Source organism: Geotrypetes seraphini, chromosome 5, assembly GCF_902459505.1.
Source record: "Geotrypetes seraphini chromosome 5, aGeoSer1.1, whole genome shotgun sequence".
NCBI classification, from domain to species: domain Eukaryota; kingdom Metazoa; phylum Chordata; class Amphibia; order Gymnophiona; family Dermophiidae; genus Geotrypetes; species Geotrypetes seraphini.
The window spans coordinates 152320793-152338264 of NC_047088.1; the positions used below are offsets into that span (position 1 = coordinate 152320793).

Below are 17472 nucleotides of genomic sequence, written 5' to 3' on the forward strand. Positions count from 1 at the left end.
TAAATTCCTCTTTATATTCCCTCTAAAACCAAACTTTTCTTCTCCAATTAAACTTATGTAAATAAAAATTTAAAACACCAATTCCATCCTTCCAAAATCAATTAAACTTAATTCATAGGTATCTGCTGTATATTTTTGCTGTCTTTACTATCCAGTTACTATTGGAGTTAACTCTTATGGGTCAATATTTAACACACAGTAGCTGGTTGTTTAAAATAACCCAAAAACTTAGGTGCTAGGCTAAAGCCATCTTCATAAGAGAATTTCACAGGAGCAGTGCAGTATATAGCCGGCAGGAGGGTAGCATACAACCAATGGCGTAGTAAGTAGGGGGGATGGTCTGCTCCGGGTGCCATCTTGGTGGGGGTGCCGGCACCCATCTTCCTATTTGCCCCCCCCCACTCCTTCCCCACCCTCCATCCCCACCTCACACGTGCACCTCTTCCCTTCCCTCATATCCTTATAACATTCCAGGTGCGAGCAGCAACTCCAACCTGCTGCTCGCGCCAGCATTGGCTCTTCCTATGATGCCACTTTGTGGATCCGCACCTAGGAAGCGACGTCGGAGCAAGAGCCAACGCTGGCAGGTTGGGGTTGCTGCTTGTGCCGGGAACATTAAAGAAGTATAGGGAAGGGGCAAGTGTGCATGGCAGGAGGGGGCAAGGAAAGAGCGGAAGGGGGCAAAGAAGAGAGTGGGGGAGGGACACCACTGCCCCAGGTACCTTTCACCCTCACTACGCCATTGCATACAGCAAGTGGTGGGATAGCAGCAGGCAAAAAAAAAAAGAATGTGGTAAACACTGAAGTAGTTTAAACACTTCAGTGTCCTGCTCCTCTCTACAAAGCATGCTGGAATTGGATGTTGGGTGTCCAATCCCAGCATACCTTGCAACCAGCATGCCACATGTCATCTGGGAGGGGAGGGCCAGGTGGGCTGTTCCAAACTTCTCTAGGCACCAATCAAAGGCCAGTGGCATTTAGGGGGCAGGCCTAAGCACCCCCTCAATCACTCTCTCTCTATATCTATCTATCTATCTTCCCTCCACTACTATGGTTCAACATTTCCTTGTCCCCTGTCCCTTCCCTTAAATCCCTATGGCCAAGTAATTCCCTATTCCTTCTACCCCTTTGGTCCATCTATTTCTTGTCCTCTGTCTCCCCCTCTTCCCCCCCCCCCCTTGGCCTCTCTCTTCCCCTCTATAGATGAGCAACTTCCATCTCCTCTCTCTCCCGCTGCCCCTTTATGATCCAGCAATTACCTGTCCCCTCTCCCTTTCCCTACACCCCTATGCTGCAACAGCTTCCTGTCCCCTTTCTCTCTCCCTTTTCCACCCCTCCAAAAAGTGCAACTTCAGTGTTCAGCAGGGCAGTGGCTCAAAGAGACGAGCGCACTCAGGAAACCCAGCCTAATGCCAGGAGACACGGCTACAGAAATCCCAGTGCTGTGAGCCTTCCCAGGTTGTGTAAGCAGCAATACCAGAAGTGAAAAGCCTGCTAAGTGTGGTTTACTGCCTACACAACCCCAAGAGTACAGTATCACGGTTTGTATGCCTGCATCTCTTGTGAGACCAGCATCTCTATCTATCTATCTATCTCCACTCCACCTATAGTCCACCATCTCCCCTTCCCCTCAGCTCCCCCAGGCTACCATCTCTCCTTCTGTCCAGCACTCTCCCCACCTCCACTGTAATGATCTGTCTTCTTCATCCTATTTTCCTAATTCCCTCACCCATAGTCTGGCAACTCTCCTATCTCCCTAACCCTGTAAGCAATGTTCTCTTTAAGACAGGGGTGGGCAACGAGGGCCGCAATCCAGTCAGGTTTTTAGGAGTTCCCCAATGAATATGCATGAGATCCATTTACATACAATGGAAGGCAATGCATGCAAATAGATCTCATGCATATTCATTGGGAAAATCCTGAAAACCCTACTGGACTGCAGCCCTCATTGCCCACCCCTGCTTTAAGTTGTGCAGCTGCACAACCACGCAGCTTGCTCCACAGTGCCGCACACCAGTTGCTGACTGGCACTCATTAATTAAACATGGGAGACAGAGTTTGTGGGCATGTGCATCCTGCTCCGGCCCAAAATTCCCTATTTCTGGGCTCTGCACATCCACCAATCACTAATCAGAGAGACAGAGCTTGACAGCCAATCAGGAGCACTTCAGTCTGCAGCTCTCTGTGATACTCAGCATGCCTGTTTGTCGGCGCATGAGTCCTGCTCCAACCAGCCAGGCTCCGCGCTCATCAGTGAGCCTCAGTCATATCAAGACTCTGTTGTTGACCCAAAATTTTTTAAATAAATAAATTCCCCCGTCCCACAATTCTCCCACTCCCACCCATGGTTTCAGCACATCTTCCTTTGCCTCCACGAATTCAGAACCTCTCTCTCTTCTTCCTTAAGCCCCCCCCCCACTTCAAGTACAGTGAATCCAGAAACTCTTCATGTTCTCTAAGTTATAAACAGCGCCTAACTTTAAGCACCATTTATAGAATAGCACTGTTATTTTTTTTCCGGCACCGAGTTTTTAGGCGCCATTTATAGAATTCAGTCCATAGTGAACTATCAAAGCGCATTTCGTCCAAACAGGATCCCAATATCTTTCACAAGTTAGTGCTTCAATAACACATAGTCACAGGAGTAGGTGAGCTGGTGGTGTTTCTAGCCTTCAAACTGTATGAAATCTGTCAGATGTAGAGAGTGGAGGAGGAACAACATACAGCCGAGAAGGAGTTTGAGATCGGAAAATTGGTGTGCATTTCTGTTAAAGTTGTATAAGCACATTCAGAGCGAGGGAAAGGCTCTCTGAATGGGATACATACATCCAATGGCACTGCATATCAGAATGTCACCACACTGAATTTACTAATAGAAAAACAAGCTCCGATGTGAATAATGGCTAATATTTAAAGTGATTTAGCTGGCCATTGACCAGTTAAATCACACAGTCAGGACTAGCTGTTCATTTTCAGCAGTACTTAACTAGCAAAGTGGTGCCGAAACTTGCAGTTAGCACCTAACTCAAAGCTGCCTATGTCAAGGGCATTCCGGGGGCAAAGTCAGCCTTTAATCAGCCAGGTTTAACGCACAAGTGGGACTGCATAAAAGTCTGTCCTATTTTTATGTGTTTGCCCTTGGCCACTTAATTAATTAATTTATTCAGATTTCTATACCGTTCTCTCAGGGGAGCCAGAAAGGTTTGCATTTTTTCCCTTTCTGTCCAAGTGGGCTTACAATCTATCTAATGTAACTGACGCAATGGGGGGATTACGTGACTTGCCCAGGGTCAGAAGGAGCAGCTGAAAATCAACTTAAGTGCTGAATTTCAACTTAAATGGCTATGTGTTAACTGACTCAAATAAACAGATATCCAAAGCCAAAGCTTGCACAGATCCTGGCTTTGAATATTTTTATTTATTAAAAAAAATTATATACCATATAAATCTTATACGGTTTACATGACAACAATCATAAATATTAGACAGTACACACATATTCAATACTTAAAAGGATCTTTGCTATAAGATCCAAAATATCTATCTAGTAAAGCATTTGCAGGTAATTACATCACACAATATCCCATCATAAGAAAGCTTTTACAAACAATTGCGTTTTCAACATTTTCTTGAAACCCAATCTTACTGCGCATAAGCGCAGAACTCCTAGCAAAGCATTCCAAAGCTTTGCACTCCCCACTGACAACATAGCGTCGCCTATCCTGGAGTGGAGCATAGTTTCATAATATTTTCCGATCTCAAACTCTTTCTCTGTTGCTAAATTTTGAAAAATCCTTGCAAAACAGTAGGAGATGCGTGGTCCAATATCTGATGCACTATTGACAAAATTTTAAAAGGCACTCTTTGTTGAATTGGCAACCAGTGTAATGTTTTAAAACAGGTGTTATTTGTGTCATTCTGGGAGTACCTGTGATCAACCTTGCAAAACGCTCACAGCCACCAGCTGACTATTGGACCCAGAGTTATCATGCAAATGCAAACTTTAGGTAAACTAAAAAAAATGTTTAGCAGCACAACCATGATCTGAATTCTGAACTCGTGAGACAGGAGTAGATTTCTTTCTTACCGCCCAGATTTTCTGTAACTGTTCAACGATATCAGAATCTCCAGCGAATGCTGGCCGCCCTTGCAGCATTTCAATAAATATGCAGCCTGCTCCCCTAAGAGAGAAAAGAGCAACACTCCCAGTCAATGCAAAGGGATTAGCAATCATTTCATCAGGCTTACTAAGATTTTTCATACATTCCAAAACACCTTTTTGAGACAGGTATGAGATACTCATCTGAACATCAAGGGGAAATTTTCTACCTGTCACCATAAGTTAGCTGCTGGAATGTTATGCACTAAGGGCCTGATTCTAGTAACTGCGCTGTAAGATAGGCGGCAGTAGGTGCCCTACCACTGCCCAACTTAATCAGCACGGTAATTAACTGCATCATTTAAAACCAATTAAAAAGTCTTTTTTTTTTTTTTTTTTTTAAAGTAGGTGTCCACAAGTGCCTACAAAAAATGGCACCATAGTCAGGTCTACAAAGGTGCCTAATGGTGCATAAAGACAAAATAATAATAATAATAATAATAATAACTTTATTCTTATATACCGCCAACAATCTTGCGACTTCTAGGCGGTTTACAATAAAAGAAACTGTAAATACAATCAAGTGAAGCTTTACGAACAGCTGATTAAAGAGTATAGCAGTGTATATTTCGTACAACGAATTAGAGAATATAGCAGTGTACATCTGATGACATTAATGATATTAACGTCAGTTTGTGTGTTGCAAGGCCAGGAAGTGCCAAGTTGTTTACACAGAAGTAGAAATATTCCGTAAGTTCATAGAGTGTTCATATTTAGCGAATAGGGGTTGGGGTTAACAGTTTGCACGTTCAGGTATGTGGTGATGTTATGAGGGGGGTTGATGTTCCGGTTCGTTACCTAGGTATTTCAGGAATAGGTAAGTTTTTAGGTGTTTCCTGAATTCTTCATAGTTGTTTGTGTGCATGATTAATTTTTCTAGGTCTTTACCCCATTTGGCTGCTTGATATGATAGCAGTTGTTGATGGTGTCTCTTATATTTGCACCCTCTAGCCGGTGGGGAGACAAATTTCATGTGTGTTTTTCTTTCATGTCTGTTGGTTGGGAATGAGAAGAGGTCTGTAATGTATTTTGGGGCTAGACCATTTAATACTTTGAAGCAGAGACATCCTAGTTTGAACTTCGTGCGCGCCTCCATCGGCAGCCAGTGTAGGAGTCGGTAGGGAAGGGGTTATGTGATCGGACTTCTTCAGCCCGAAAATCATCCTGACTGCTGCATTTTGTATCAGTTGTAGTCTTTGCATTTGCTTCTGGGGGATTGTCAGATGGGTGATGTTACAATAGTCCAGGTGGTTTAGTATTAGGGATTGTACTAGCATTCTGAAAGCGGAAGTGTGGAAGTACGCCTTAATGGACTTAAGTTTCCAGAGAGTGAAAAACCCTCTTTTGATTAAGGAGTCTATGTGGTCTTTCATGGTTAGTCCTTGGTCTAGTATTACTCCTAGAATCTTCATCGTTGGTTGAATGGGGTAGTTTAGATTGTTAATATGTAATGGTATTGTCGTATTCTGTGCGTGTGGCGAGGCTATGAAGAATTTAGTTTTTTCTGAATTGAGCTTCAGTTTGAAATCTGTGGTCCATTGATCCATCGTGTTTAGCGCTTCAGTTGCTGTGGGGGTGATTTCAGAGGGGGATGTTGTAAACGGGATTATGATTGTGAAGTTGTCTGCATAACTGAATACTTTTATGCCTCGCTGGGTTAGCTTCGTTCCTAGTGAAGCTATATAGACGTTGAAGAGTAGTGGGGATAGTGGGGACCCCTGTGGAACGCCTGATGGGTTTCTCCATGTTTTAGAGAGGTTGTAATTGAAGCGAACTTGATAGGTGCGGGTCGTAAGGAAACCTCGGAACCAGTCCAGCACTTCGCCTCCTATGCCGATTGAATCTAGACATTGTAGTAGTATTTTGTGATCTACCAAGTCGAAGGCTGAGCTCATGTTGAATTGCATCACTAAGGCTTTGTGGCCCTTACTAAATAAGTTACGTAGGTAATCTAAGATTGCTGCTATCACCGTCTCAGTACTGAACAGAGGTCTGAAGCCTGACTGGGTTTCATGTAGCAGTGAGAACCGATCTAGGTAGTCCATCAGTTGGGTTTGTACCAAGCCTTCCATTATTTTTACGAAAAATGGGATAGATGCTACTGGTCTATAGTTGGTTGCTGATGTTAGGGGTAGTTTATGATTTTTTGGGATTGGGGTGATTATAATGTGACCGTTTTTTGATAGGAATTTTCCATTTTTAAAATTGTTGGACATATGAGTCCATAGTGTTATCTTAAAGTCTAAAGGGGCTTCTTTCATTATGTTGGGTGGACAGGGATCTAGGATGCAGTTTGATGTGGTATATTTGTTATAGAGTTTTATGAAGTTATTCCATTCTAGGTCCTGAAAGGAGTTCCAATACATGTCCACTGGTGTTTCGTTTTCGTGTATGTTGGCTATTTGCTGTTCATCTGTGTTATTTGTTGGGTAGTTGTTCCTTAGGTTCACAATTTTTGAGTTAAAGTGTTGTACTAGATCGTCTGCTGATGGAAGTTTTATGTCGTGCGTTGATTGACTGTGGCGTGTGGTGTCAAATAGATTTTTTACTAGATTGAACAATTCATGAGTGTTAATTCCTTTTGCACTTGTGTTGGATGTGTATATTTTGGATGAGTAGAATTTTTTCCTTTTTTCTTTTATCAGTTGTTTATATTCCTTTATGTTTGATCTCCAATTATTCCTGTCGGATATTTCACCTGATTTGTTCCAGATCCTTTCTAGTCGTCGTGTTGATTGTTTCATTTTTTGTAGTTCGGAGTCGAACCAGTTGTTATATTTATTTGAGCGGTTTGTTCTGCATGGTTTACACCGGAAATTAATTAGGCACCAGTAGGCACCTCTGTAGACACAATTCTTGTCAAACATAGGTGCTGATAATGTAGGCCTGCAAAACCCTGTCCTATATTACTGGCGCTTATGTCAGACGTAAGCCGCAATTCTCTTAATGACACCTATGCATGATCGATATGCAGCCGGTGCCAATTTTGGAGATGCCAGCCGATGTAGACACCGTTACTAGAATCAGGCCCTAAGGGTCTGATTGTATATATATATTGCCAAAAAACCCAGCGCCAATTAGAATGGCGCTTAGTATATATAGGCACGTTAAATATATAGAATCGTGCATCACTAATATTTAGGTGAATCTATTTGGGTCAAGGAAAACCAGGCCTAAATAACTGCCTAAATTGTGCACAGATCAGGCATATTCTAGATCAGTGCAATCTGCCATGCTCCTCCCCCGGCCATGCCCCCTTTTCAGATTCAGGCTCTAAAACTGATGCACACCAAGTTGGGCACATCAATTTTAATTAGTGCCAATTAACAGTAATTATGAGGTGGTAATAACCAATTATCTGCACTGATTAGTCTTGTTAAACAATTACAAAGTACGCACAAATTGGCTATGCACACCTGTAGATGTTGTATAACCTGTGCACAAGCGAAATACGTACACCAATAAAAATATAAGAACATAAAGTATACAACCTAAAAACATTAATCTCAATAAAAACATTAAAACAAAACAAATACATATACTAACTGGTACGTAAGGAAAAGGGGGTAGAACTACACTTCCCCCTCCCGATTCGTGGTTTTAAGGCTCGCAATTTGACATCACGTCCTAGTCCCGCAACCAGGAAATGATATCAGAAAGGAGTCCTAATGGGCTTACACTCTCGAGACTACGATGGAAACTCATGGCAGCCATTTTGGTCTAGCGGTCTTTCGGGGCAGGAGCGATCTTCCTACGCTCCTGCCCTGTGCAGATCACTCAACCAAAATGACTGCCATAAGTTCCCGTCGTAGTCTCGAGAGTGTGAGCCCATTAGGACTCCTTTCTGATATCATTTCCTGGTTGCGGGACTAGGACGTGATGTCAGAAGGAGCCGAAGCCAGTGTGAGCAGTGGGTGGAAGATGCTTCTCATACCAGCAAACATTTCAAAAGGGGGAAAATAAAACACTTACATCACAATATGTATTTGTACTGTTATGTTCTGCTTGTATTTCTATGCTGATTGTAATTAGCTTATTCTCTGCTGTATGCTGTTTTGTGATGTTAATAAAACATTCTTATAAAAAAAACTTAGCATTTAAAAAATTAAAGAAAATGATTTTTCTTATCATAAATAAAATTAATTATTTGGCAGTATATGAGGTAAATCTACAATATTCATTTTGTCAGTTCCTAAACAATTGGCATACATTGATCAGTACTGCTGTCTCACCAGATATCCAGGTCACAGGAGTAGTCGGTGGCTCCTAACAGCACATCAGGTGGCCGGTACCAGAGCGTCACTACCTCTGCTGAGTATGTCTGACTGGGGATAGATTTTGCACGAGCAAGACCTGCCAATACAGTCAAAGGATGCACATTGTTGCACAATATTTCTAAATCACTCCTGTTTTGTCAGCTGCAGGCCCAGTACACAGGCTCACTCCCTCTAAGCTCATCCTGTCCAGTTCTCCCTTTGATTGAGTTCAGATCAGGGTTAGGTAGCCAACAGTCCTCAAAAGACACTAATCTACTAGGATTCCATGAAATTCAAGACATCATTGTAGGGCTTTGCTCAATTTCAGCAATATTTTATAAAAGGCTCTGTTAAATACATGGAGGAGCATAATAAAAAAAACCGTCTAAGTCCCCTTTTGGCCTAAGGCCCTAAACGTTGAAAGTAGAAGCAGAGAAAATGTCCATTATCAAAAAAACATCCAAAAGGAGGTTTTTGTTTTTTTATAATGGCCTACCTCTACGTTCAGCTGTTTAAACGCCCAGACCACACTAACAACATATAACCAATGGAAAAAAAAGCCTAAGTCCCAAACGCCCAACACAAGAGCTTTTAGGTGAAGGAGGAGCCAGTCCTTCGCCTAAAAGCTGGATTCGGTAACTGGTGTCTGTCAAAAACAACACCGGTTACAGAATCCACCCTCCCCTCCCATCGGATCGGGCAGGAAGGAGCCCAATCCCTCCTGCTCAGGCGATCACCCGACCCCGCCTGACAACAATCCGGGCAGGAGGTAGCCCAACCCCTTCTGCCCGGCAACCCCCCCTCGACAAGATCCAGGCAGGAGGGAGCCCAACCCCTTCTGCCCAGGCAACCCACCCCCACTAAGATACAGGCAGGAGGGATCCCAGGCCCTCCTGCCCCAACGCAGCCACCCTAAGACCACCCCCTCCCGAACCCCTGATCGGCCTGCCGACACCCCCCTTGCCGACACCCCCCCGTACCTGTAAAAAGGTTGGATGGACAGATGGGTCCCAAGCCCATCCATCCAGCAGGCCCGTCATCCATTGAATAGAAGGCTTTAGAGCCTGATTGGCCCAGGTGCCTCAAACTCCACCCACAGGTAGGGCCTGAGGCGCCTAGGCCAACCAGAATTGGCCCAGTAGCCTTAGGCCTCTCCTGTGGGCGGGGCCTTAGGCACATGGGCACAGGAGGGGCCTATTCTGGTTGGCCCAGGTGCCTGAGGCCCCACCTGTGGGCAGGGTTTGAGGTGCCTGGGCCAATCAGGCCCTAAGGCCCGCCATTCGACAGACAGCGGACGGACAGGTTTGGGACTCGTCCAGCCAGCCAACTTTTTTATAGGTATGGGGGCTGTCAGAGGGGGTGTTCTGTGGGCCAATAGGGGGTTCGGGGGGGACGGTCGGGGGCGGGCTGCATCAGGGTAGGAGGGCCTGGGATCCCTCCTGTCTGTATCTTAGTGGGGATGGGGGGTAGGGAGGTCGCCTGGGCAGGAGGGGTTGAGCTCCCTTCTACCTGATCTTGTAGGTGGGGATGATGCATCGCGGCAGGAGAGATTGCCACATTGGGCATCTCTCCTGCTGCGGGTCACGGCAGTTCGGGTAGAGGGGTGATCGCCATCATGGCAGGGGAGATGAGCCATCTCTCCTGCCATGATGGTTGCGTTGTGGGTGGGTAGGATGCCGAGCCGCTGAGCTGATCGCGGCAGCCGCCATCAGCTCAGCGGGCCCTTTTTCGGCACTTATACTTGTTTTGACTTGGTCTAAGTCAAAATGTATAAGTGCTGACTAGGCAACCTGCCTAAACTTTTGGTTATACCTGCTGGATGCCTAGGTCTAGGTTGATCCACCTCCCGCCCTTTCCCCTCCTCTAAAAACGCCTCTTTTCGCTCTATGCGTTTAGAGGCAGGGGAAAGGCCTAAGCTGGTTTTAGATTCGTCTAAAATCAGCTTTGGTTATGGGTACTTGGACTATCAGGCTTTTTGATCGTCCAAGTACCCATTTAGGCCACTTTTTAGCCTTTTTTGAAATTATGAGCCCCAGAGCCTTTTGTAAACATATAAGGAAATGCAAAAATGCATATGTATTTTTGCCAGTATGTACAACAGGGGCAGCCATTTTTCAAATTTACATCGCAGAAAAACAGTGGCATCAGCTTAGCATGTTCCACATTTAAGTGCTGGCTCTTATACATGAAAGTGGCAATTTAGCAACATGTAGCTAGTTGCATTTTACAAACCTGTCTGTCAATTAAGTAAGTGAGGCCACAATTGTTCACTTTTTGGAGGCAGAAATAGACAGTGGGGATCAAGGAGAATTACTTCCTTAATCCCTCTTGTAAAGCCCTGAGCAAAATAATCTGTGTGTGATTTTGAGCTGGTGCAAACCCCAGTGGGGAAATTTACACATAGACATATATTCCCTCTGTAAGATGGGGAATACATGTGTACTTGGTTACCCCACCCACACCATGCTTAAGCTACACTCTACACCTGTTGATCTCTATGTGCAAATAGTGATTTTCTGAAATGCTGGCACTTACAGGTGGCGATGCTTTAAAAAAAAAAAAAAAATCAAAATTTGTCTAACTGAAGGGATGTCACTTTCATCCTAAAACATCCATTCTAACACATCATCCAGTGGTATCTTATTTCCCTCCACAGGCTTCATTGTGTTGAAAAGTATGTATGAAAAGTTAACACAAAAAGGAAGCTACAGAATTATAAAAAAGATGAGACACAAGTAAGTAGCCCGTTGCATTCTGGGATTTATTTTGTCATCATCTAAGAAATGGGACCATTGGGATTTAAAGCTAAAATTAAAAAGCCATATTTGGTTTAGCCAGTGCTCAGTGAAGCTCCTGCCTGATTAGATTGTACTGGTCATCTTAGGAGCTACAGTAATATTCAGTGTCATTTAACCAGGTAGTACCATTGAATATCCACTTTGACCACCATGGCAACTCTCCAGTTAGTGTCTGGGTGGTCAAGAAGCAGAATCAGAGTGGAGCTAGGAGTTATGCGGGCACAAGTGATTCAGTGCAGATGCCTGCATAACTAGCCAAGTATGTTGGACTGCATAAAAAGCAATCCTAACTATGACCAATTAGCCATGCAGATACAGCACTGAATGATGACTGTATCCAGCTACTTTCTGGGCATCGCCAAAGATAGCTTCTGAGAGCCGGTGACAGTTTAAAGAAACACTGACTGCTGCTAGCTAGATATTGGCCTGTTGACTATCAGAAGGAGAAAGTAATTGTGAATGGCTCACCAAAGTCAGCCAGCTTAAGCTCTCCTAGATAACTGATGAGCAGGTTCTGTGGCTTCAGATCCCGGTGCAGGATGTGTTGGCGATGGATATAGGCCAAGCCTCGCAAGAGTTGAAACATGAAAAGCTGCCTCAGAAAAAGAGTTATTGGGTTATTCCTTTTTTTTTTTTAAAGAAACCTGCATATTTTTTACATTTAAGTTGTTTCAACATGATAGCTCAATTACTGCTAATAGCTGATGGACTTCATTAGGGTTACAAAAGGAGGACACTTGGCCCACCTCAGACCCTGCCCTGTTCCACCACTCACCCTACCCCATTCTGCCTTCATCCCCATCCCCACACGAACCTTATGTTTCCTTCCCCGAGCACAAGGCCGCATTTAGAGGGCCCTCTAGGAATGCATGGACGTCGATGTCATCACATCACGCTCATGCGTCATCACATCGACATCCACATATGCACAGAGGCCCTCCAGATGTGGCCCTGAGCTCAGGGCCAACAAATATCTTCCCACTTGGGGCCATGACACCAATAACGCTTCACGATATTCATTCCTACCAGAACACCTGGCCTTGGTTACATGTGTGGAACACAAATAAACCCTAAGCAAATACAGGACCACAACCTAAAAGTCTTAATATACACAAACAAAACCCTAAGATGCCAGACTCTGCATACTGTACAACACCAGAGAAATAGAAAGAAATATGTTTCTTCCAGAATAGTGCAAACTATAGACAGCAGATATAGATTCTGAAAACTGACACATTTCAATCACTAAATTGAAAATAAAATCACTTTTCCTACCTTTGTTGTCTGGTGATTTATCAGTGGTGAAGAGGTGAGGGCCCCTCACTTCCTCACTGCTGCTGCTGCTGCTGATGCTTTTCCACATGCTCCTGATGCTGAGGACACAAGTTCTCCCAACTTCCATCATCTATCCCCTTCTCTCTCTCTCTACCTTCTCCCCACTTCCATCATCTGCCCTGCCCCCTCCTTTCTCTCCCTTCTCCCCACTTTCATCATCTGCCTGACGGCCCCCTTCTCTCGCTCTCTCTCCCTCCACCCAAGCCCATCTCCCTCCCTTCCCCTCAGTTTCACGGGTCACCACTCACCTTTCTTTCTGAATAACGATTTTTTTTTTTTTTTTTCAAACAGTGACAGGGCCCCCCAGCATCAATCGATAACACAGCCCCCCCATCGATGGAAAGTAAGATTTGCAACATAGGTAAAATTGGCAATGCGCTCCCCTTCCCCCCGGCATAGACAACAAGATCGGCAGCAGTAACCATTATCTTGCAAGTGGTGCTGCTTGACCAAATTTTCCATCTGACATTCCGCTCAGGCGGAAACAGGAAGCTGTGTCAGAGGGGGAAGCTTTGGGCTCTGCACCACTTGCAAAATAATGGTTGCCGTTGCCGATCTTACTTGTCATCGATGCCGGGGGGCCCATGTTGCCAATCTTACTTTACATCGATGGGGGGGCCCGCGTTGCCAATCAATGCTGGGGATCCCCATCACCATTTGAAAATTTTTTTTTAAAGTATTGATCTGTTTGCTCTCCTGACAATTTCGGGCCCTAGGCACTTGCCTACTGGGCCTACCCTTTAATCCAGCCCTGGGGAGGAAGACTCCGGATAGGTTTGCGGGGTGTGGGGGGGAGAAATAGGAGGATTCCGGATAGGAGCACGGGGGGAGTTGGAGGAGGACTCCGGTTAGGTTCGCGAGTGTAGGATTACTAGATATCTGGTTTCCTCAGACATAAGTTCTAAAATTTAAAAGCGCCCGAATGGCCAACAGAGTCTTCAAAAAGAGGACATGTCCAGGGAAATCCGGACATCTGGTAACCCTAGACTTCATACTAGTAAACCCTGAACCAGTGGCGTACCAAGGGGTGGGGGGAGGTCCGCCCTGGGTGCACGACTTTGGGGGGGTGCACAGCCGGCCAGGTCCGGGTCCTCCTGCTCTTCCTTTCCCCCGGTCCGCGCTCGGGGCTCGTGCCTGCCTGGTCCTGTGCCGCCGCCCAAATGGTGCTGTTGGTTCTCGCAAGACTCACGGGAGTTGACGGCACCATTCGAGCGTCGGCGTGGAACCAGGCAGGTGCGCTCGGGGCTCGCGTCTGGCTTTCACTTCCGGACGATGCAGCGCTGGACCGAGCTGAGACCGGGCGGCACGAGACCAGGCAGGCGCGCTCAAGCGTCGGCGCAGGACCAGACAGGCACGCTCGGGGCTCGCGTCTGGTAAGTGGAAAGGGGTGTGTGGGGGGGGGGGTGGAGAATAAAAAAGCTGGTGCATAAAAGGAGAGACAGGAGAACAATTATGCTGGAGTCACCACTCTGCCAGAGGATGTCAGATTTGCTAACAGAAGACAATTTCAGTGTTTGCATAAGATGCAAGTTAGCTTAGAACCAGCAGAGCAGGAGTCCGAAATTATACCCCAGGCATTCTCCGGACCATAAATTCTCACTGAATTTCATTAGAAAAGTTCTGAAGGCCGCAATGGACAGGTCAAGGAACAGTTCCTGAAAGGACAGAGTAGTGGGCCTGTGGAATATATTGCTAGAGTTGGAAACTGATATATTCACAGCAGCAAATTAAATCATAAATTTCTATTACAGATACTTTTTTAAAGAGTACTCTTGATGTAAAAACTGTTAACAGTGTATAAATAAAAAAATACTAATCTAGAGTTGTTAAAAAGCAGGGCAGATTTGTCTGCTCAAGGCCAAAACCTACCAGATGTTGGCTTATGGCTGGGCCTCAGATAGAGTGGCGTACCAAGCGGGGGCGGGGGGGGGGGGGGGGAGGTCCGCCCCGGGTGCACGGCTTGAGGGGGTGAAAAGCCGGCCAGGTCCGGGTCCTCCTGCTCTTCCTTTCCCCCGGTCCGCGCTCGGAGCTCGCGCCTGCCTGGTCCTGTGCCGCCGCCCAAATGGTGCTGTTGGTTCTCGCGAGACTCACGGGAGTTGATGGCACCATTCGAGCTTCGGCGCGGGACCAGGCAGGCGCGCTCGGGGCTCATGTCTGGCTTTCACTTTCAACCGATGCAGCGCTGGACCGAGCTGAGACCGGGTGGCACGAGACCAGGCAGGCGCGCTCGGGGCTTACACCTGCCTATTACCGTCACGGCAGATGGGGACTTGGGTGGCTGTCCAACAGGGGAGGCTGCCGATACAGCGCTAGACCGCCAAAGATTGCATCACGGTATGGGGAGGGGGGGATGAGTGGATGTTTTAAAATACCAGGATAGCCATCTAGGGAGGGAAGAAGGGAGGGATTTTAAAAAGTACAGGGGGTATGATTTAAAAAGGTACTGGGGGTACGTAGGGGGATGATTTAAGGTACTGGGGGGATATGGGGGGATGATTTAGGGTATGTGAGGGGTATGGGGCCAGCCTGCCTGTCACTAGGCCACTAGGCGTGCCTGCCTGCCACTAGGCGTGCCTGCCCTGTGCCCTGCCCCTGCCTACCACTAGACCACCAGAGGGGGGACAGGGTACAGAGCCTGGCAGGAAGGGGGGACAGGGTGCTGACAAGGAGTATGGCACAGAGCCTGGCAGGGAGAATTTGGTTCAGAATGTTGGTTTTTTTTCTTGTTTTCCTCCTCTAAATCTAAGGTGCGTCTTATGCCCCCCAGTGCCTCCTTCCTGTGTCCTTAGTGCTCCCAGTGCCTCCTTCTCATGTCCCCCCACTGCCTTCCAGATTTTGTCCACCCCCAAAGCGGAAAAAAAAAAGTGCCTCTCTCCTTCCTTTCCCCCAATCCGCGCTGCTGCAATCTTACCTCCCCATTGCTGCTGTTAATCGCCGCCGACAATATGTCTTATGTCCGATGTCAATTCTGACTGTGGAGAGGACATTCTGGGCCAGCCAGGCAGGCTGGCCCGGAACGTCCTCTCTGATGTCAGAATTGGCCGACAATACGTCTTCTTTCCGATGTCAATTCTGACATCGGAAAGAAGACATATTGTCGGCGACGATTAGCAGCAGCAACGGGGAGGTAAGATTGCAGCGGCATGGACCGGGAGAAAGGAAGGTGCTTTTTTTTTCCCACGGCAGGGAGAGAAGGATGTAGGCAGGCAAGCTGGCTGGCTTTAGCGCGGCAGGGAGGGAGGGAGATAGGTAGACAGGCAGGCAGGCTGGCTTTGTGGGTGGACAAAATCTGGAAGGCAGTGGGGGGACATAAGAAGGAGGCACTGGGGGCACTAAGGACACGGGAAGGAGGCACTGGGGGCACTATGGACACAGGACGGAAGCACTGGGGGAACTAAGGACATGAGAAGGAGGCACTGGAGGCACTAAGGACACAGGACGGGGGCACTGGGGACACTAAGGACATGAGAAGGAGGCACTGGGGGCACTATGAACATGGGAAGGAAGGAGGGAGGGAATAGAAAGGGACAATTGTTGGGCCTGAGTGCAGAAAGAAAGAAATGAAAGAAAGGATACACAGTCAATTAATAGATGTCCCCTTTTGATGAAAAAATAAATGGTCACGTTACCTCTGACTTACTTTCTTTGCAGCAGAGTCAGCAGCTGCGCTGAGGTGCAGGAAGGTCCCGCGATGACTCATCTGCCAGCTTTGCTCCGGAAGAAGTAAGTTACGTCGGAGGGGTGGACCCGGCCGACGCAGTCATTGCGGGACTTTGCCACAACTCCCTGCGTCTTCCGGGTCCACCCCCTCCGACGTAACTTACTTCTTCCAGAGCAGAGCCAGCAGACGAGTCATCACGGGACCTTTCAGCATGCGGCTGCCGAGTCCGCTCCAGAGCAAGTACGTCGGAGTGGGGTGGTCTGGCAGCCAGCAGCTACAGTCATCGTGGGACATTGCTGCATGAAGGTAGAGAAAAGAGCAGGATTGCTGGAATGGAAGAGTGGTGGAGGGAAAGAAAGGGGGCAGGATGATATGGAAGGGTGGTGCTGAATTGATGTACAGAGAAAGGGAAGAGACATAAGGGGGAAGGATATTGGAGGGAAAGAAAGGGGGCAGATGCTAATTGAAGAAGGGTGGATAAAGAGAGAAATGGCAGACATTGGATGGTAGTGGGGAGCCTATGCTGGATGGAAGTGCAGATGGGAGAGATAAGGGAGCAAATGCAGGAAGGAAACAGGAGGAGAGAAAGAGGGGAGAAGACACTGGATGGAAGTGCATGATGGAAGGAGGGGATAAATAAAAGGAGGGGACATGATGGGGAGAAAAAGATTGAGTTAGGGAAACACTGGAGGGGTGAGGGAAAGAGGTGGCAAGCTTAGGTAGACAGTAAAAAAGGACATTGATGAGAGGGTAGTAAGAACGTAATCTAGACAGATGCAGAAAATAAATTGAAAAGGAAAATGAGGGGAAAAATGGAAAGGGATTGCAGAGGACAGGTGTGGGAGAGGGAAGGAGAGGAGAGAGATGCCAGACCAATGGGGGTGAAAGGAGAGATGGAAGGGGGAGGCATACAGTTTCTGGAAGGGGCATAGAAGGAGAGAAGATGCCATATAGGGGAAGAGAGATGGCAGACAGTGAATGGAAGGAAGAGAGTTACAAGAAGATGAGGAAAGCAGAAACCACAGAAGACAAAGGTAGAAAAAAATTTTCTATTTATTGCTTTAGGAGACATGTGTCACTGTTTCTGTGGTGTTGCATTGTATGCAGAGTCCAGCATCTTACTGGTTCAATGTAACCTTTGTCTATGTATTTCTATTTTATCCCCCCTTTTACAAAACTGTGGAGCGTTTTTTAGTGCCAGCCGTGGTGGTAGCAGCTCTGATGCTCAGAATTCTATGAGTGTCAGAGCTGTTACTACCGTGA

General features: G+C 46.6%; 1 protein-coding gene across 1 annotated transcript in view; it reads right to left on the reverse strand.

Moving 5' to 3' along the window:
* CDK15 (cyclin dependent kinase 15) overlaps nucleotides 1–17472 on the reverse strand; it is a 158819-nt gene that overhangs the window by 89563 nt on the left and 51784 nt on the right. Inside the window, exons 7-9 of the mRNA XM_033945924.1 lie at nucleotides 11682–11805; nucleotides 8392–8512; nucleotides 4088–4181 (exon numbers count right to left, since the gene is read on the reverse strand). Coding sequence (XP_033801815.1) covers nucleotides 4088–4181; nucleotides 8392–8512; nucleotides 11682–11805 — 339 coding nt within the window. The remainder of the gene's footprint in view (nucleotides 1–4087; nucleotides 4182–8391; nucleotides 8513–11681; nucleotides 11806–17472) is intronic.